The sequence below is a fragment of the Pieris napi genome, chromosome 23, assembly GCF_905475465.1.
Source record: "Pieris napi chromosome 23, ilPieNapi1.2, whole genome shotgun sequence".
NCBI classification, from domain to species: Eukaryota; Metazoa; Arthropoda; class Insecta; order Lepidoptera; family Pieridae; genus Pieris; species Pieris napi.
The window spans coordinates 3,254,528-3,275,366 of NC_062256.1; the positions used below are offsets into that span (position 1 = coordinate 3,254,528).

General features: G+C 30.4%; 4 protein-coding genes across 7 annotated transcripts; 1 reads left to right on the forward strand and 3 right to left on the reverse strand.

The window, feature by feature from the left end:
- Positions 1 to 2,170: 2,170 nt before the first annotated feature.
- LOC125061321 (multiple coagulation factor deficiency protein 2 homolog) lies at positions 2,171 to 6,964 on the reverse strand. Of its 2 annotated transcripts, XM_047666705.1 has the most exons (7): positions 6,810 to 6,964; positions 6,538 to 6,644; positions 5,852 to 5,890; positions 5,283 to 5,448; positions 5,156 to 5,198; positions 4,518 to 4,666; positions 2,171 to 3,301 (listed from the first exon to the last, which is right to left on the reverse strand). In XM_047666705.1, the coding sequence occupies exons 2-7, from the start codon at positions 6,634 to 6,636 to the stop codon at positions 3,117 to 3,119; spliced, it is 681 nt and encodes a 226-aa protein (XP_047522661.1). In that variant the 5' UTR covers positions 6,637 to 6,644; positions 6,810 to 6,964; the 3' UTR covers positions 2,171 to 3,116. The 2 variants fall into 2 exon arrangements, with proteins under 2 accessions (XP_047522661.1, XP_047522662.1); XM_047666706.1 differs by lacking the exon at positions 6,810 to 6,964 and having other exon boundaries at positions 6,538 to 6,801.
- Positions 6,965 to 9,539: 2,575 nt separating this feature from the next.
- On the reverse strand, positions 9,540 to 14,790 carry LOC125061307 (inactive peptidyl-prolyl cis-trans isomerase shutdown-like). 3 transcript variants are annotated; one of them, XM_047666686.1, is made up of 7 exons: positions 14,526 to 14,790; positions 14,281 to 14,378; positions 13,728 to 13,832; positions 13,171 to 13,325; positions 12,398 to 12,513; positions 11,577 to 11,779; positions 9,540 to 10,373 (listed from the first exon to the last, which is right to left on the reverse strand). In XM_047666686.1, exons 2-7 carry the CDS (start codon positions 14,328 to 14,330, stop codon positions 9,632 to 9,634), a joined length of 1,371 nt encoding a protein of 456 aa, XP_047522642.1. In that variant the 5' UTR covers positions 14,331 to 14,378; positions 14,526 to 14,790; the 3' UTR covers positions 9,540 to 9,631. The 3 variants fall into 3 exon arrangements, with proteins under 3 accessions (XP_047522642.1, XP_047522640.1, XP_047522641.1); XM_047666684.1 differs by having other exon boundaries at positions 14,448 to 14,789; XM_047666685.1 differs by having other exon boundaries at positions 14,281 to 14,383; positions 14,445 to 14,789.
- A 161-nt stretch (positions 14,791 to 14,951) lies between these two features.
- Positions 14,952 to 16,730, forward strand: LOC125061328 (gametocyte-specific factor 1-like). The gene is made up of 4 exons (XM_047666720.1): positions 14,952 to 15,156; positions 15,674 to 15,846; positions 16,019 to 16,147; positions 16,396 to 16,730. Exons 2-4 carry the CDS (start codon positions 15,676 to 15,678, stop codon positions 16,534 to 16,536), a joined length of 441 nt encoding a protein of 146 aa, XP_047522676.1. The 5' UTR covers positions 14,952 to 15,156; positions 15,674 to 15,675; the 3' UTR covers positions 16,537 to 16,730.
- Positions 16,731 to 17,544: 814 nt separating this feature from the next.
- LOC125061315 (protein HGH1 homolog) lies at positions 17,545 to 18,789 on the reverse strand. Its single transcript, XM_047666699.1, has one exon. It carries the CDS (start codon positions 18,655 to 18,657, stop codon positions 17,575 to 17,577), a length of 1,083 nt encoding a protein of 360 aa, XP_047522655.1. The 5' UTR covers positions 18,658 to 18,789; the 3' UTR covers positions 17,545 to 17,574.
- Between the last annotated feature and the right edge of the window lie 2,050 nt (positions 18,790 to 20,839).

The window sequence follows — 20,839 nt, forward strand, 5'->3', positions numbered from 1 at the left end:
TTATTCATTTTACTATAGTTAATGTAACAAATGGTAAAACCATTTTTTACTACGGATCAAAAAACTGGCCCTTAGTGCTGTTTCCAACAAATTTTCGAGCTGCTTGTCCGTATATACTTTGTGATTTTTATCCAGTTTACCTAAAAATACAATATGTTTATTGGTTAATAACAATCCTAAAAAAGGTTTATATATTTTCTAGCAAAATCATCAAATAAAGAAGCTTTTGCTTGGTTATTAAAGTTTATAATCTTGCGGAAAGAGAAACGTCGTGCGATTTGGATTTAAAATTACTTTTTTTATGTTGAGAACACTTATTAAGAAAAATTAACAGGGGGCTTCAGTTCGTGTCAACAAATTTTCATACAAACTTTCTACATACACCACTGTTAAGGTATCTTGACTAAGCCCCCAGAACTTCTCACTATCATTATCTCGATTATTAAAAACTGTATAGTTAGGCTATTTGACAGTATGAATGGTTTCGATTCGTGGCGTTCTAAAGCGTTATGGAGTAAATAACTTGCAATCATTAATTAATCAAAAAATATAGTTTTTGACTTTATAAATTTAACACAAATCACAGAATTATAGTAAACACTTAATAAAAACTTGACGTTTGTTTAGGTTTTTACAACCATTATAATATGTCACAGGGGTCTTGTCTGAAGAAGTATTTTGGCGGGTCCTTAAAATTATTTTGAATATTTAACAGAATTTAAATTAACAACTTGTATTTGGTTCTATACTACAACCGAAATTGTTTTTAATATCGTATCAAATAGCCTATTATATTAGTTTGTGTAACTTCTCCGTTCTTTTTCCACACAGACTACAACTATTTTACACAGATTTTTTGACGTATAAAATGTAGCTGCAGCATGTCACAAAATCTAATACTACAAATTAAATATAATGAATGTAGGTACTCACCAAGTCTTGTTTAGGGAGTGTGTAACATCACAAATTGTATTACAAGCAACAATTTAAACGCAAGCTATTTGGTAAGTTTTTATTAGCTGCGTCATATATTAAGCACTGGCCACACAAACGAAAAGATATTTTTTTATTTCTGTCAAGCAATAAATTTTAACAAATACGTTACTTCTGAATGTGATTACCGACATACGTATTAACGTTTATGTCGTGAATTTGATTTTCCGTTCATTAGATAGCTGATAACATTGTTTCTACGTCTCTGTCTCCATCACAGATTAAAACACGTAAAATTTGCATAAATTATAAACCATCTAGGCAGTGAGTAAACGTTTAAATATATTATATACAGCTAGTATACAATTAAAATATTAAGTAGTTGTGATGATACTAACATAAATAATCCTGAAATTTTCGCAAGTTCAAAAAATTTGCCAAAAATTTCTTTGATTGGACCTAAAAATTCATGGACGTCATCGATCAATAATTGTAGCCAAAGATTGTATAGGTCGCTACATACGTTTTAAATTTACATTTTACTGTCGTTAAATGATACGTAGGTAAGTATATACTGAGAATATATTTGTGAAGACTGAAGGTTATTTAATTATATATTAGTTAACGTGTAAAAAACAAAACAGTAGCGCTATCTTTATCTGTTTCTTGAAAAAAAGTAGGTTTTGTGCCATGACGTCCAAGTCGCGTTGATTATTGGGTATAACGCTTGCGGATTTCCTCACGATGTTTTCTTTCACTGTACGAGCGAGTGTCTAACGCTCACAAAGAAAAGTTGATTGTTGCACGCTCAGGGTATAGTCGCATGCATAAGCCACTAAAGTATTTAATAATACAATCAATTTTAATTTAGTATATGGCTTTAAGACACATGTATTACTTTTACTAACGCTTTTAATATTAGATCAATCAACCAACCCAAACATTTACAATATCTTAAAAAACAAAAATTTAACTTTCTTACATCTAACACATTTCAAATGTAATTTTATTTTATAAGATTTTGAGTTTCTGTCCAACACTACAGAATTGTAAGAACACTAGGTAGAGTAATTTTCAAATATTATATTTGTTCTTATATAAAAAAAAACCCTTAACACTTCCTTATTACTTATTATTATTATAGTACAAAAAAACAAATACAAACAAAAAAGAATATTTTTTAGTATTTCCCATTCACACTCCAACAAAATAATAACGAAACAATAAAACACATACAATAATGTAAAAATTTAATAATCCAACATTTACACAACCAACACAAACGGACAAAATATACAAATTCCCAAAAATACATACCGTGAGAACATCAATCATTTAAGTATATTAAAACTCTATTCATAAAATTTACGATTCCAACTAATAATTACTTGTGATTTATAAATGGGGCTACGAATTGTACACCAATGCCAAGTGTAAATTCTGGTTTCTATTAAAAAATATAATTGATGTTCCCATAGCTTGTAATAAACAAAATCTGTTCATGTGCTAAACTTCTTTTTTATTAAACTAAAAATTACAAAAATCGCACCATTGTCTCATTTTTTGAGGTTTTTTTCATCACAAAACAATACTGCTTTTTTCATTTTCACAACTTTTTTTATTCCGATGGCAAATTAGTTTATTTATAAGAATATAATTGTCATAAAATTCAATTACACAGATATTCGCACAGTATATTCCATAGACTATAGTGTAAAGACTTCACATTTTTTTTTAAAACCGATTGGAATGCAATTGTTATAAATTAAGAAAAGATTCGTTTGAATTCGAGAGGAGCACCGATAGATCTTTAATATCAGATATATACAAAACATTGAGCATAATTTTAAACGTAAAATTTGTTTATGTATTGTCATAGACAATATTTGTATGCAACATCAATTTAAAAAAATTTAATAAAAATACAATTTGTGCTTAGATATATATACACTACCACATCCGTAACATTTAAATATTGATTCGAGTAATTTATTTATCATTTTGATTATCTTTACATTAGGATCTTAATTTATTAATATTTTGTTCTTAAATAAAACAAAATTATTATGTAGCAAAAATACATTGAATAGGGTTTTAACTTTGATATTTCAAGTACAACGTAAAATGTGTGAAGATAATCAAAATGACAACGGAATATTGACACCTAGCATAATCTATGGCAACTATCCATCTTGTTTCTGGTTCTTCTGTTGCGCGCGAACAAACTCCGGATAGTCTATATAACCGTCTCTATTATGATCATCCATATTTAATATGGGATCTATTAAATTGATTAATTCGTCATCTTTGAATATTTTCTCTCCAGCGGGCGGCTGATTCTGTTGAGGTTCTTGTTTATGCCCTTGTTCTGTCAAAAAGCCCCAAAACGTCACAAAAAGCAAATACACATTCAAATAAAACTTATTTTTAACTTACAAATTTGTCAAGGGTTTGAAACAAAATTATTTTTTTAAGCGTGACCCAGTAAAACAGTAAATAAATTTGTATGGGAATGAATTTCGCTCACGCTTTGTCACGTGACCATTTTCATACAAATTAGTTTGGCGTTAGTAGGTCACGCCTAGCGAAAAGTGATTTTGTCTCAAGCTGTCAACTAGATATGACAGTACCTAGCTGACCACGATAACTAAAAGGCAGTTGAAACTTATGAAAATAATGGGCGTTTAAATTAAACAAGTTTTATTTAAATATAAAATAGCCCACCAAGTCTTTTAATATTATTACGTATATTCAAACAGCAATTTTGTTCTATCCTTTTCACTCTCGCGTACTTTGCTCATAAATAAAAGTGACAGATATCCTTTAATTGATTGTACGTTTAAGAATTTTAAGTGTTGTGTGTTTGAATATTTTGTGTTGACCCGCGCGAAATATTAATTGTTTCAGATTGGCAAGAGCTGATCTCCTACTTGCTTTAAAAATAAACCGACACTAAAATATGTATGCTCCATGCACTAAAATCATACAAAATTAATAAATATATTATGCTTTCATACAATAGCATTTTTTCATATACCCAACAACACATACATTTATGCTATCCCCAAACAGTCTAAGCAATCTGTCAGATGTCAAAATTCTGACATATGTTTGTTTCATAAAACGGCAGTGAAGTGTCTTGAGACAAAATCACTTTTTGACAGAAGTGACTCAGTAACATAAAAGGAATTTGTATGGGACTGACATTAGCCGACCTTTTGTCACGTGCCAATTTTCATACAAATTAGTTTGGCGTTAGTGGGTCACGCTTGTCGAACAGTGAATTTGTCTCAAGCCTCTGCTTAGAATGTATGTGCACAGAGTAGTCTTTTATATTATTATAGACTATATCAATATATAGAATATAGAACTAGAAAACCTTCAACTTTAACACTTAATAAACGACTCTGACCTACTATTAATATTAATATAGGATAAATAGTTATATTTAATAAATATACATAAATATTATTTTTAATAAATTCATATACAATTTAATTTTATAAAGACTAATGTTATAGCATTTTTTTGGCAAGGGACGAACGTGTATTTATAAGGTCTACATAGTGTAAATAAAAACTCACCATGCCAATGGATCAACGATTTGATCAATTCACATCCATCCAATTTGTTGTTATTATCCGCATCATGCATTTTGAAATAATGGAACTGCAATTCTTGATCTGACATTTTCGATGTATCAATTGGTACATCCATGTGTTCTTGAATGTGACTGAAAAATAGTTTTTTGATATTGGTGAAACCAGAAAATATATATCTATATTAAAAGTGCCTTGAAGAATTCTGTATGAGGAGCGTTCAAATATTACGTAACGAATTTTGGGACGGGTGGGGGGGTTTTCTTTTATAAAACCTTACGGGGCCGGGATTAAATTACGCGTTATTGTTAATATTTTTTTCGACTTACACCACATAATAGCAACTAAAGAGTCACTAGGTGGTCACGAAACGATTTACTATACTTGCTTACAGTACTGTACTTGGGTACCTACTGAAAATTGCGTTACGTAATACTTGCACTCTCTGCACTCTCCTATGGTTACAGTTTGACATAAACATATCATTCAATCATTCAATTCAATATGCTTTATAATTGCAATTGCAAAGATATACATTGCACTTGTGACTATACTATATATGTTCTACATGGAAAATATTTCTCTATTATATCTTATTCAAACATTTATTTAAACACACTTACTCTCTTTCTTGGGCAATATTAGCTGCATTCAAAACTTGTGGATCTGAAATTTAATATTAAAAACTAAGGTAAACATGAAAATATGGGCATAATTGTGTAATTACAAGGAAATTTAAAGTTGTTTTACCATGGCCATGCCCATGCCCATGAGGTGGCTGTACATTAACTTGTTGTACGGGCACTTGTTGCACAGGTACTTGTTGTACAGGGACCTGTTGTTGATATTGTTGTTGTTGTTGAAACTGTTGCGGCTGCTGAAACTGTTGTTGCTGCGGTGGCTGTTGGAATTGTTGCTGGAAAATTATTATAAGCAATTATAAATTCTGGTATACATTTCTGTGTTTAAGTTATACATTGATTTTAGAATCAACACTCTGAGACTGACACATGTTGATTGTGGTCAAAATGAGCTGGTTTCATGATATTTTATGTATGAGTACTTTAAATGTAGATTATGTTTAATTTATATAACCATAACCCATAATTAGATAGATCTTGAGTGATTGTATACAAATATTATAAACTGGTTAAGAAGTTAACACTATTACTCTGGGTGGGTAACTTCAATAATTTGTAATAAAAGAAAAATGGCAATTAAAAAAAATTAAGACAGTATCTATCACCATATAAATTCGAGAGAATAATTTCCAGTATTTGACTTATGGAGACAGCTTTACATAAATATTTTTATCATACCTGATGAGGAGCCGGAGGTGGCGGTGGTGGTTGATAATTCTGTTGAAATGTCAAAAAATCTATTTTAAACAGTGTACTTGTTATCATCAATAAGTCAAGATTGTAATGTTGAACCTGGATATAATATTATTAATTTAATTTGTCTTTACATTTCAAGACATATTATAATTATTATATCTCTGTGGTTTATAAAGTTACCATAATTTAACAGTATACATTTAAATTCAATTGTCAAGTACTAAAAATAAATTCAATTAAAAGATAACCCAAAACTAAGTTATTACTGTTTTAAAAAAAAACTTTAAATGTAAGATTACTTATGTCAACTCAAATATTTATTTAAAATACTGGAGTCATTCTGACCTCTAAGTCTCTAGTCAGTAGGTAATAAGCAATAATGTTAGAGGCGCTTCTCAAGTCTCATTAATTTTTTTGAGATTATAAAAATCTACAAAATCCTAGTAGAATCCAAATACAAAGATTTCTAGTTCTTATCTGATTTTACTCAGATTTAACAAAGGAAGACGCATATCCTTTCTTTCTTCATGCTTATTATATTGTTAGTCCTTGTTGTTCAAAACATAGAAAGAGAAAGCTAAAAGTGAAAGGTTGAGTCAAACTTTGTCTAACCCTTTCGCAAATCATGGAATTAATATATTGATGTATGACATTATTAAATTCATTACCTGATAATTCTGTGGGGGGACTCCAGGAGCGACTTTTTGTTGATATTGTTGAGATATTGTGCATTGCAGAAACGCCGCTAATATTATGAACCGAAGCATTTTTACACCTATAAACAATTCACAGACACACAAACTTTTTTCTTAATGAACAATTAAACCAATTCTACGTTTTTAAGAGGAAAATCCTGAATCGTACAGGCACAATTGCGAAATATGTTACCACGTATGAGGTTGAACGAAAATGCGTGATAAATCCATGGAAATCAATTTACCTGTCAATGCACTTATACGTGGACGAACGTGATGAAACGCGTTATCGATTTTGAGATAAAATTAGTTTATGTTATAATTATTTCTGCTAACCAATTCAAAAAAACAAGTTTCTCGCGGTGATAATAACACGTCACTTTTATATGTCAGTTGTTTCGTTACTTGTTTTTGTCAAGTGTCAGAAATTAACTGTTGAGTAATGTCAGTGTCTACGTATTGCGTCACCAACAAAAAAGACACTTCACAGACTATTAACAAAGCCCTAAATAATAGAACGGAACTACCCAACGACGGCAGTTCTTGATATTTTAAAAGTCCGTTCCTTCTTGCTACAATATTAGAATTTTATTACTATAATTTATTACTATATTATAATTTATTTTATTTCAATATATACTTTAAAAAAAATCATAATACCAGTTTTTAAATATATCTAAACATCTCGATACGTATAATTTGCAAGAAATTCAGTAACTCTGAATCAGATTAAAATAAATCACTGCGGCGTTTATATAACTTTGATGACTACAACTATGTTAAAGCCCGTAATAGGATTACCGGACCAAGTATAACTGCTTTAAAATACCAAAGACAAAGGTTACCGCGCTCAACAAAACGATCTCCTAAGTAAAGTTTTAAAATCCGCAATTGAAATAAATATATAAATACACTTGATATCGACTTCAGCGTTCGAGAAATCCTCAAGTCGAGCTGAAAGTTCAGCTTCGCTCTTTCGCAGTTCAAGTGGCTGCGCCGAGTGCCAATACTTTGTCAAATTAAACTTCACCTTTGAAAATTAAAAAATCCGTAATGGCAATACATGCCAAAGTAATCTCCTGGACCTTTAACATTCAATTAAAACTGGAAAACTTTCCAAGGTCAGAAACATGTCGAGGCAAAATGTGAGGTTTGCAGCTTGCGTGGCAGTTCCGCGAGCCAATAAATAAGTACCTATAGTAGAATAAGGGTCTGTTTCACAATGTATGTATAAAGTAGCAAATAGCTATGTAACACATAAATTATTTGGAAGATAAATTGTGCTATTTGACATTTATCGTACTCATTAGGTACTTATGATGGACTTTATGTGACGAATAGCGCTATCTGACAGTCGTGAAACGCAACAATAGTGTTTATCCTACCAATAAGTAATAAATAGCTAATTTAGAACTTATCTGTACATTGTGAAACAGACCCTAAGTATGTAATTAAAATAAAACTTTGACAGTTTCACCTATGAAGATTTGGAAATTAGAATTAGAAATATCAACGAAAGAATTTATTTTTATTGTGATTATTTTAAGAACGATGATAATGTAATGTTAATCTTAAATATTATTCTCATGTAAATGACATTTATGTCTTTTTTTTTAGAAATAAAGTCTTTAAACCAAAGATTAATATTCATAAGAATTCAAACCACGTCTGGAAAATCTTCAAATCATGATGGTCAAAGGTGCGCTTTAAACCCATAACGTACTCGTAGGTACGTAAAAAGATACAGAATGTAGATATTTTCGAACTTTAATAAGAATAAGTAAAAAAAAGGGTGTGTGTACTTATGTACGCGCGTAAGAAGTTATACTTCTTTGGCATTATTAAAAATAGTTTTTGATTGCATGCAAATAATTAATTACAATTAAATAATCAATAAAGTTCAGTTGACATTTGAAAAATTAAATGAATAAATATTTATTATTATTCTCTTATATTAAGTGTAACATAAATTCTATTATTAATGTTGTTTTTGAATTATGTACAATGCCGTAGCATCTTCCGTGGGCAACTTCATACTGATAATTTTGTGTCACGGTGCGCGCGCATCGTAAAATTTCACTCTCATCAATTTTTCATAACGCGCCTAAAGAAGTATAACTTCCAAAAGTCAATTTTCTTATAAAAACGCAAAATAAATTATAACTCTGCAGGGGTTGAGCTTAGAGACCTGCCGTAAAACAATTTTCTGCAGCTGATGACCTCATTCTTTGCGTTTGATCCACGACTTTTTGCCACCCAGTAAATTTAAATGGTCGCATCATTTGATTAATTTTAATCCACTAATTGACATTTGGTCGAAGACCACATATCTCTATCTAGTAGTACATAATATAATGAAGTTTGGTTAAAGGCGCTAATCTCAGAATTCCTTATTTGATTTTTTTATATTAGACATTCGATATTTTAGACTTTAGGCTATATTTATTTACTAATAAGTTCTTAAACAACGTGTATGCGTACAATTATACTAGAAAATATGACGTTACAAATTTTTCCGACATATTTACGTAGAATGTCCGACATGAGTAAATTTAAAAATGCTCTACAGGTATTGTAAAATTTTTGATTTCAAGTAGGTAATTAAAAAAAAATGTGTTACACTCGGGGACTGCCGCGGTGAAGCTATTGCATAATTTTATTTCAACTTATGCAATTATAATTATTTGTTTATGCAGTATTTTTTTTCTTTGACATTAATTCAAGTTTTTTCTTTGATAAATTAATTCAATCTACCATTCTACCAGACTCAGACTAACAACACTTGGCTTGGCTCTTTTCCAAAACAATTTTTTTAATCAAATGGCATTGACAAAAAATATTGTTTTTCGGATTTTAAATACACAAGTATAGTAATGACGCATAGATAATTAAGGACTTCTGTATAATCTCAGGTAAAAAACAGTATTGACGCAACAAGATCCTAGCTACAAATAGTCGAAAATAAAAATCATACATTAATTACTTATCTTTATATTTCTCTTATAACCAAAGTAACATTTACATTTAGGAACCCTGTTAGCAGATTTGACAATATTATCTATGGAATTTATACACATCCCTTCTTTATAACATAGATTTTTTTCTTCTTTCCCTCACCATCCACTTGTACAAACATATCTTTGAATTCCGAACACAGATCCTTCATAAATTCTAATTCTGCACTCTTAAAATTATTCGGCAATTCGAATTTCGTAAAACTCTCCGTTCCCGCCAAATTTTGACACATGTCACGCACTGTATTCTGGAAGTCAATGTCAACGTCATAAACTTTTTTTGCAGGCGCGACCTTGAATACATTGTGACAGAACGCCTTCTCACTCACCGCGGAGTTTTTATTGTATTTATCTAAATTATGCAACGCTTTGCCAATCTCCCGGTTTTTAGGTTCTAAATTTAAAGCTTTTTCGTAGTACTTTAAGGCGTTATCCATATTACCTAACATCTCATATGCTCTCCCAAAATAAAATAACGCTTTGCAATGCTTATCTATATCTGAAATATAGTCTATGCTTTCACACATTTTTATAATACTTTTTGGTTTATTGGTTTTATAATAGCAGACGGCCAAATTAATGAACGTATTGACCTTTAGTCTACGTATTTCTGCTTCTTCTTCACTGTTCTTAACCACAGATAAATTTAGTACACAGATGGATTGTTGATAATGTTTTATACACTTATTAAATTTTTTCTTAGCATAATCGTTTTTTGCTTGGGTGTGAAGGGATGTAACTGTTCGTATAGTGACTTCATATTTTCTTTGTTCCTCTAATGGTAAATCGTTGAACCTGTAATAAAGAATACAAGGAAATAATTTTTTTTTTTTAATAACAATATAGTGAATCTGCTTCTAAGGAATCCAGAATTATTTAGGAGTAGAGGTTGAGGTTGTAGGTTCGATCCCTGGCTGTGCACCAATGGACTTTCTTTCTATGTGCGCATTTAACATTTGTTCGAACGGTGAAGGAAACATCGTGAGGAAACCAACATGTCAGACCCATAAAGTCGACGGCGTGTGTCAGGCACTGGAGGCCGATCACCTCCTTGCCTATTAGATTTAATAATGATCATGAAACAGATTCAGAAATCTGAGGCCAAGACCTAAAGAGGTTGTAGCGCCACTGATTTATTTTTTTTTTTTTTTTTTATATATATTTTAAGTTTGCAGTAGTTTTTCTTTTACCAAATATCAAAAATAGGCAAGTTAAAATGAAATTGTGTTAGTCATAGATTTGTACCAGACAAAGCTATCATAAGACTTTTTTTGAACTGCGGCTTGATGTTGAAAAATATTACCTAGTCTTAAGTTAACACATTTGGTATATCAACGAAAAAGATAGAAAATTAATTTGCTCATTACTCATATCACAAAGGAAATAAATGGCTTCTAATTATAGTTATGTCAAAAAGGAAGCCACTAAGTTATGGGGACTCTTTGAGAGACCTCAACACTGCTATGCAACGCCTTTTGGAGATGCACTGGTATTAATTTTAATATAAAATATAATATGCATGTACCAAGGCAGTATTAATAATAATAACAATTCAGTGGGGCTACAACCCTAAATAGGCCTTGGACTCATATTGCATATGTTTCTTAGATTATTCTTTATAGACGAAGTAGATGATCAGACTTTTGTCTCTATTTTTTGGTTTGAGACTTGCAATTTCCTCAATGTTTATCATATCATTGTTGAAAGGCCGGCAACGCACTCGCGACCCTCTGGCACTGAGAGTGTCCATGGGCGGCGGTATCACTTAACATCAGGTGAGGCTCCTGCCCTCTGTTCTATTAAAAAAAAAATCTTCACTGTAGGAGCAAGCCATTACACACATGGAAATAAAATTCCATTCCAAAGCCAGGTGATTCAAACGCACCATAGTTAAGGGATGGACTCTTAAAACCACTAGATCAACATGCTATGCAGAATTACAAAAGGTTACTTTAGAATAAATGTAAAAATTGGAATCAAAATAAGATAACAACATACCGTATCGGAGCCTGAATATCATTGACAGAAAGTAAGTTTACGACGAAAAGCGCTGGTTCGGGCTTTATTCGTGGTAAAATCCCTTGAGGGCCCCACGCTAGAGCAGGCTGTATCAATAGTAGAAAACGGGCTGTAGGCCCTTTCACAGCTGTCAAGCCTATCTCCAAGCCGGGTATTATGCCATCTTTTGATAGTCTTACTACCTGAAATTGTATTAATTTGTTTACAAGAGAGAATGACAAATTCTTAATGAAACAATTCTTTGTTTGTTTGATAAGCACAGGTCAACCATCATCTACACAAACATCTGTCTGACCCAAAGTCTGTAGGGATAGCAAATTGGGCATTGGATAGACTATTATTATATAATATAAATATATACATGATAAAAAAAGTTATACTTTTTTTGGCGCGTTAGGGAAAAATTATGAGAGTAAATTTTTTCTATTGGTGTATTTTTTAGATAGTATAACTTCTAACGCGTGTACATAAGTACACACGTTTTTTCTGTGGCGTATCAAGATAAAAATCTTTTCAAAAATTGCATTCTACGTTTGTAGAAAAAATGAAACTAACAATAGAAAAACCTAAAATTTTGATTATAGCTAACTTCAGGGTGTCTGTTTTTTGTGACGGTGTGTGCGCGGATCATAAAAATTTACTCTCATCATTTTTCCTTAACGCGCCAAAAGCAGTTAAACTTCAAAAACTTGGGTTTGAATTTAGAAATACGTATATTTAGCGGTAAGTATTACTTTATTATTACAAAATTTATGATATTTCAGAGATAATATCAAAATACTACAAATAAACATATATACCTTTGGTTCCCCACGATTTATAGTAATAGTTGAGTCAAAGGGTATCTTTGCTTTTTCCCAATATGCAGCATAATGTATTGACACTTCTGCATCTACAGGCACTAATGGTCCCTCACCTGTAAATAAATAGCACTAGACCAATAGGGCCTAACCTTTTAGATTTTCAATGGCGGATGACAAAAGGTTGCTAAAACTACCTTAACCAAAAACAAAATGATAAAGATTACTAGGGCTACTCTGCACCTAAAGATTGTAAATACCGTTAGATTGTAATCTATCCCGCGAGATTATAAACTGTCGAAAGATTGTGATTCTCAGCGTACTGCTTACAATTTAACGTATTATTATTCGGTAGATTGTACTCTATCGAAGTGAAACTGTCAAATTACAATCTAAAATTGTCAACTGTCCGAAGGTTGTCCCTGATTGGGCGGCTTTATAGTAGACCGTTAATTAGTAATACGTTAAATTGTAAGCAGTACGTTGAGTTCACAATCTTTCGACAGTTTACAATCTCGCAAGATAGATTACAATCTAACGGTGTTTACAATTTTACGGTGACATACATAAGCTATTGGGAATTACTAATTGCTCCAGATCAAATAAATTATTTTACTTTTGACATTATGTCTCACTCTCAAATATGATACTTGAAAATCCATGACATGTGTCAGGCATTAATGACTGATGTATACAAAAAAAGGATGCAATCTGAGGCTAAGACCCTTAGAGATACTCATATACTCATATAGTTATATGTGTTAAAAACCAACCTTCTTCCAAGATAAGCATTTTAACATCTCCAGATGATACGCAATCTATCATCTTTGTAGCTAAATCCTTAAATGAATGGTATTCCGGGCATGACAGAAACATTTTTGTTGTTGATTCTTCTAATATCTGCACAATGTCTTCAGAGTCACTGGAACTATTGTTAACATTTATAATATAGTATGGTAAGCTTAAAGGCTATAGAGGTCATAATTAGTATCTTAAATCAAAACAACTTTAGGACCGAAGTAGACTGTGTGAACTATCACAACATAAAACAAAAACACATCTGTTGCACTTACCGAGCTTCTCTAAACTGTCAAAGCTCAGACTAAGGCTTATTAAATACAAGTACTGACTACTTAGCAAGACAGAACAAATAAGTTGACTAAGTAATGACATAAATACATATGCTATTTTGTGTCCCAATTTTCTATTTTTAACACAATCATAGAATAATTCATACATCTGTTAGACTTAGCATTCCCTATATGTTACATGAAATGGTTAGAGTTAAATCATTTAACCTAGAGTTAAATCAAGAGATTATAAGACTTACCTCTCACTTTCAAAAATATCATCAAAATCATCATCATATTCTACATTTTTCAACTTATTGTGTTCAACATTCAAGCTAAATTCTACAGGTGATTTCAGGAAATCACTGAAAAAAAATTAAGCTATTAAATAATGTTATATATTAAGTAATAACTTTACCTCATAAATCCCTATTCACCTATGGCATAAAGTCTCAGCAATAAAATTGGCAAGATTTTAATGGAGATGTTTAGTTAATACTTTAAGAGAAAATAAAACAAAAAGTACTTCTAAATATCAATACTAGCCAACCTACAATCGCTGTATACCATCCCAAATTTTTTTTAATTATAAACCGTTTTAACTTAACTAATCTTTAAACATATTTTCATCACAGGATAAACACTATTTGACAAAAAGACAAAAGATACCTTTAGTTAAAAGTGTAACTAAACTATTTTTAGTTTATTATTTGAGAGATCAACTCATTGTTTACATCAAATAAGTATAATTAAGATAAACTGTTTTTAACAAGTATTAACTATTTGATGTAAAAAAAGTCCCTTTGTAAATACCTAATGGTTATTCCTTCTAATAGTTGAACAGGTTCATCTAATCTCTCCATTTCTGCTCTATTTAAGACTGTATCTGGTTTATTTTACATTAACTATATCTGAAAAAGAAAAATTAAGCATACAGAAATGAAAACTAAAAGTGGCTTACATTTGAGAGACTACATTACCTATACGAATTCAAAATTCTCTTTAAATCTCAAGTCTTGTAAAGAATCAAGTACTCTATGCTCCAGTGATACACGTACATAGAATCTAAACTTGAAAGTTTGTTTTTGCTCTTAATCTTAAATCTTCTTGATTGTTCTTGACCTTAAAAAGTTAAATATTGATATTTGAATTTTGAAATCAGAATTCAGAAATGATTTTGAGTAAGGATGGCAATTTTTTTTTTCAGCTGGTTCCGATGGATGTGTGTGGACCGTAACAAATCGACCCGATTTTCCAAAGTACCATCCAAAAAGATCGTTATTGTGAAAGGCATAAGGCATCAGGTTTTTTAGTTAATTACATTTTACTGTTACGATAATATGCATACAGCATACTACACATATACCCTTGCATTATAAAAAAATGCCATAACGTTTTTTGTATGTTGTACCTATAGATGCAAAAAAAGATTCCGTTTCCATACTTTGGTCTGTGGCACTGTAGCCATTAAAAAAAAACATGATTTGAATCTATAAGCGGTGAAAACCGTGTTTTTATATTAGTTTTTTTCTCTCTTTGGCATTGGTATTTGGTCCACCGTCAACTTTGCAATTTGTACTGCGTTGATTATATTACATATTTATGCACCAGCTCGAAAGTGATCGGTTAATCCAGTTGAAAAGAAGTGATTTTTGTACATTAGTACAACTTCCAATTCCCTGCTTATTGGTAATTTTGCATAATATAATCTTTTAAAGGGTTTTTTAATTTCCTGTGGTATTTTCAAATTTAATGTTCTTAGATGTATACTGATGTATACTTTAAAGTAAAGCACCCATTTTTCCTTATATTTAATATTATATAGGTATAATTTTATGATACTATTTTGTACAACCTGTAGCAATTTTTAAGGTGTTTTGCATGATTGTCTGAATTTACAATAATGTTTACACTAAAGTACTCACAAAACCTAACCTGAATATTTTTTTAATTAATTTTAAAGTTATGAAACTGGCAGTGTTATACTGACATTGTTATTTGCAAAATTACACTCTGAAACCATTATTAGATTTTGCTTTATGTGATTTTAAAATTTTATTGTAGACTTTAAAACTTTAGTCCCTAACTCTTAAATTCACACTATGAAGACCTCCTTTATATTGTTAATTCTTCTTATAAGTACATCAAAATTTAAGGTACCTTTGAAATATTCATAAACCTTGCAGATTTAAAAATTTTCTTACAGAAATGTCTGCTGATCCACACAGATTGTTGGCCTGTCCATTTAATATGGCACATCAAATCGAATCGTATAGAATGCATGTACACTTACAAAAATGTAAAAAGCAATATCCTAATGTTATAAAATTAGTATGTCCATTTGATTCTACACACATAGTGAATAGTCCGGAGATAGATGTGAGTATCATTTTAAATACAGTATTAGAATAATAGCTGTTTCTGTATATAAGAAGTATCAACTGATCAAATAACAAGCTAAGGTCAATAAATCTACATCTAAACCATGTGGACACTGAATAAATATAAAATATAATAAGAGTAGGTTAAAACAATTTATTGAATTTTTCAGCACCATGTAAACTCATGTATGCGTCGTGGAATGCTAGACAACCAGTTATATAATTTTGATGATAATTCTTATGTCCCAGTCACAGTTGTTGGCACAACAAATATACAATGCGAAGAGTCCTGGGATGATGTAAGTATTTTTAACTATCTCAAAATGTAAGCTATCATATCCTTTACTAATGAGTGGTTGGATATTAGTAAACTTCAGTTATCTCTGACTTCTTAGACTTCTAATGTTTTATCATGAGTGAAACCCTGTCTCTAATGTCGGATTTAGAAGTAGGTTACTTTCATTTGTATGCTCAAAATTTTGTAAAGTTGTTTTAAACAGTGTACAAAAAAAATTATTTACTGTATTAATATATCATTGGTTTTTAGGAGGTAGCCTCATCATACAAACCCGGAGAATCCAAGGCACCCCATGTAATTACAAAACTCATGGGAGCCACACCATCAGAACGAAGAAAGGCTCGTATGGAAAAGATTAAGACATATAAACCACCACCAACAAATAATTAAATAGTGTTGTATATATCTAGCTGTCAAATAAATGTAATATATAAGGTTTGAATAACATATTGAAATATTACAATTAGGATTCACTGTAATTCAGTTATACTAAAGCAACATATAATTTTTCCATTTCTAACATTAAGAACAGAAAAGAGATTACAGATAATGAATCATGGATAAATATCCATTTACTCCCTTATTAATTATAAAAAAATTGTCTCTGTATTTTCTATCAATTTATATTAATGCTGTGGTAAGAACTTTAACTAACATGGTGCAATTAGACTAGTTTTAATAAATAAGGGGGTAAATCTCTTTCTTTTCTGTTAGTATTGTTAGAACAGAAGATAAATATTATAAAACATATTTTTAAATTTATTTGATAGACTTACTTCAGCCTTCTTTTTTTAGATTAAATAAAGATTCATAAAAAGGTCCAAGAAGAAAACTGATATGTGGTTTAAAATCTCATACATTGACTCTTTCCAAAAGTTAATCAAAAGATTCCCACAAAATGGGGAATAATTGTAAGTTTATTCTGAAATAATTGATATAATAGATTGATTTTTCATAGATACTACATGTTTAAACAAGATTAATATTATATCTATATGTAGGACCAAATTTGTGTTAATAAATACTTAATAATGTTTTTTTTTAAACTCGAGTGTTGCATATTGATGTATTATGTTTAGCAAAGTTGATTTTGATTAATATTTCTTATCAAAATTGTATCATCCATATATTGTAAGATCCTTATGTTGCATAAGTAAGGATTCTACAGTATAAAACCATCAGAAATGGTAAATTTATTCCATATTAGTGTTTCACAATATCTATATTGGCGACAAAAAAAATGTAGCACTTATAATATATCAGAAATTTAAGACATGTATCCTAATTCTACTTCTGAGGAATGTTTTAGAGAACTTTATCAGCTATGTCAAAGATCAGTCACAAAGTTCTATCTGTACTAAAATATGTGTAAGAAAAATCTTAAAATAAAAGAAATAGTTAAAGATAAAAACAATAATATATTTTCTATCATCCACTATTTACATAATCTTCATCCATTTTTTGAAACTTGTCATCATATTTGGCTGGTACTTCCACTTTAGATAAATCATCTGCTCCTACTTCCTCTTCCTTTTGAATTAAAATATCCACAACATTTTCACATGCAAGCCTTGTTTTTGGGTCCTTTTCCCACTTATGGTATTCCCGTAACACATAATATACTCCATTATTTCTCAAAATTTCTCTCCCACACTTTGTAGCACAAAGTAGATTTAGTGTTTCTAAAACCATTTTGCGTATATCAATATCTGGATCACGTTGTTTTTCAGTAGGTAAATACTGTAAAGCAATTGGAAGGGAATCCATTTCATCATCTGAGTACTCTTCATTACCCATTATAGGTGTTAATAGGTAGGTTAACAAATCCAACTCAGTTGACAGTAAGCATTCATGATATGAAGTATCCAATGAAATATTTCGTATAATACCAATGGCACCTCCTCTTCTGATACTAGAAATGTTGAAATTACAGAAAGGGAGAAGTTGTATTAATGGAACAGGCTGGTTTGTTTTCAACAGCCACTTTCTTACACGAGGGTTACAACTTAAGTTGCTACACAGGGGTGCTAGATAATTCAAATTAGAACCTGTTTTGTTGTAGTCTAAGTTCACGAAAGCGTTTAATATACCATTTAAGTGAGGTAAAAATGTGTCTATTGTTATCTCTAGTGCCTTATCTACCCGAGTTATATTTGAAAGTATCATGCAGACAGCATCAGCATTTTTTTTATGTTGGTCTTGGACATAACCTATAAAAAGTTCTATAATATTTGTTTTACCACCAGGTTTGTATTTTATTACCTCCAATACGCCTTTCGAGTTTGCCGTGATATTGACCAGCAATAGAAGCGCATTTTTGCTAATCTCCTCGACTTTATCGTTCGTTAAATCAATAATACATTTAAGTATTTCCTCTTTCTTTAATAAAATATTAATACCTTCTTCTGTTCCAGATAATCCTAATAAATGGTCAAGTGAAATATGTTTCAGGTCGATTCTGGAGTCTGGTTTTAGAAATTGAGTTAATTCATCCAGTGGATCATTTGCCATTGCAGGTGGAAAATAAATATGAAAAATTTGGTTATAACTAAAACGTGCCTCAGAGTTCTACGACTACGATTCGTTTATAAATTAGTATAGGCTTGTAGTACCTAAGTAGTTTAACCGTAGGTACTAATTTTACAAGGATGTTTTGACTTTTGACACTTGGATGACAGGGACAAATAACAACAAACAAATTCTGCGACTGTTATTGACACAGGATAGATTAAAGTATTGAGCGTTTTTGAGGACTTCAAAAATAAAGTTAATACGCAAGTTATGTTGTAATCTAACATTAGTTAAGTTACATGTATATTGTTTAGTAAATAATTAGAAGCGTAAACCAAATATTATATTATAAGAAATTGTCGCATTTCTTGTTTCCGATAATATCCAAATAGGTCTACTGTACTTGTATTGAAGTATCACTTAGATTTATGAACCCTTAGATAAGCCAAGGTAGTTTTTGTTAAAGTTCACATTTTTCAAACGATTAAACTTGTTTGTTACCCAGCTTCAAACAAAGTGTTTCATCTATAATAAATCTGAACATATCTACAACAACCACCACCAAACCTAACTTGCAACATAATTAAAATGATGAAAATAGTTAACGGTACCGAATACATTAATAAAGAATGTAATTATTGCTTATCAGCAAATGGAATAAGGAGACTTGCCGCTACTTATTCACCACAACAAAATGGCATAAGTTAATGTAAAAACAGAACCCGATTAGATATAGCTAGATGCTTAATTGAGGTCGATATAGCCCCACAAAAAGTATGGGGCTTAAGCGATTACAACTACAAATTATTTAGTTAATCGTTGTCCAATTAAAGTATTAAATGGAAAGACACCATTTAAATGATGGAGCGGCAGACGTCTATTGCAATTTTATCATGAAAGATTTTCATGTTGAAGATACATACATATTATATCATTTTTTGGGTATAAAAATAAACACACGAAAAGCGTGCAGTAAGATAGTATTTTATTGCAAAAACAACACGACACTTATCTAAATACAATCAAAAATACTATAACTAAAAAACATTATTAATCACAAACATTATAATATAGTAATTATGCCTAAATCTATTAAAATTCCTAAAACTAGAATTTCTTAATATAAATGATTTAAAGATTCTTGGACGTAAGCTGGCAAGACATGCGCTAGTTTTTATCTATGACTATAATAATACTTCCATTATGCATTTATTGCATATAATCTTGTCAAGTTACGTGCCGATAGTCTATACACATCAATACTGCTATATGGAAAAACATTTTGTACCAAAAAGTCAGAGGTGCTAATAGATTTGAATTAACATTATTTACATTTAAAATCTGAGAATGAAGTAAAGTGATATTTAGGGTGGGCCCGTTACTAAACTTCAAGCCGAAGTCGGGTGATAGGGTCGGTATTGGGTAACCCCGGAAAATTAACAAAAACATTTTTTTATACATCTTTTCATGTCCCTAACTAACATTGCAATCGATTTTGTGTTAACACGGTTGGAATGTTGGATGTATCATGTAATATTAAATTTGAGTACCTACATACAATTATTTTTTTTACATGGCAATAATTAAAAAGTTTGGACAATTTCATTTTTGTTATTGATGATTAATTGTGACACCCGTAATCTTCGTATATAATTAAAAAAAATTACGTTACAATAATAGATTTTGAATAAGAAAAGCATCTAAAAAATGTTGCAGTTGTATGGACTAATTACAAAGCATATTCTTTTGTTTTTTTATTTTTATTATTAAAAAATAAATTAATATATTTTTCTTAGTAATAATTACTCTATCTCTGATCATTTGCTTTTTTTATATAAATCTTTCAATCAAATACAGTAATGTTTTTCATGTATTTATAGATTTTAACAATTCTTTAACTATTACGTAAGTAGAAATTTTTTTAATAATGTATTAAGAAATTGGTTATAAATTTGGAGCCTTGCATACTCGAAAACAATGTGTCTAATTTGTGTCTAACCCTCTAAGTACCTAAAAATGATACCATTAATATTCCAGTAAATATTAAACTCTATTAACCAATTCACGAAAACACTTATGTATAACGTATACTAGTGAAAAGCAATGAATAGTGACATAGATAAGGATAGTTAGTTTATAAAAAAACTTTGAATCTAAAGTAATCTTTCACTATCTTAATATT

Coding starts and splice junctions, on each gene's coding strand:
- LOC125061321 (XM_047666705.1), bottom strand. CDS start 6,636: ATGCTTCGGTTCATAATATTAGCGGCGTTTCTGCAATGCACAATATCT. Junction 5,449..5,851: donor CACCTCCGGCTCCTCATCAG/GTATGATAAAAA, acceptor ATAATTTTCCAG/CAACAATTCCAACAGCCACC. Junction 5,199..5,282: donor TGGGCATGGGCATGGCCATG/GTAAAACAACTT, acceptor ATTAAATTTCAG/ATCCACAAGTTTTGAATGCA.
- LOC125061307 (XM_047666686.1), bottom strand. CDS start 14,330: ATGGAGAGATTAGATGAACCTGTTCAACTATTAGAAGGAATAACCATT. Junction 13,833..14,280: donor TTAGAAGGAATAACCATTAG/GTATTTACAAAG, acceptor ATTTTTTTTCAG/TGATTTCCTGAAATCACCTG. Junction 13,326..13,727: donor GATATTTTTGAAAGTGAGAG/GTAAGTCTTATA, acceptor TGTTAACAATAG/TTCCAGTGACTCTGAAGACA.
- LOC125061328 (XM_047666720.1), top strand. CDS start 15,676: ATGTCTGCTGATCCACACAGATTGTTGGCCTGTCCATTTAATATGGCA. Junction 15,847..16,018: donor TGAATAGTCCGGAGATAGAT/GTGAGTATCATT, acceptor TGAATTTTTCAG/CACCATGTAAACTCATGTAT. Junction 16,148..16,395: donor GCGAAGAGTCCTGGGATGAT/GTAAGTATTTTT, acceptor ATTGGTTTTTAG/GAGGTAGCCTCATCATACAA.
- LOC125061315 (XM_047666699.1), bottom strand. CDS start 18,657: ATGGCAAATGATCCACTGGATGAATTAACTCAATTTCTAAAACCAGAC.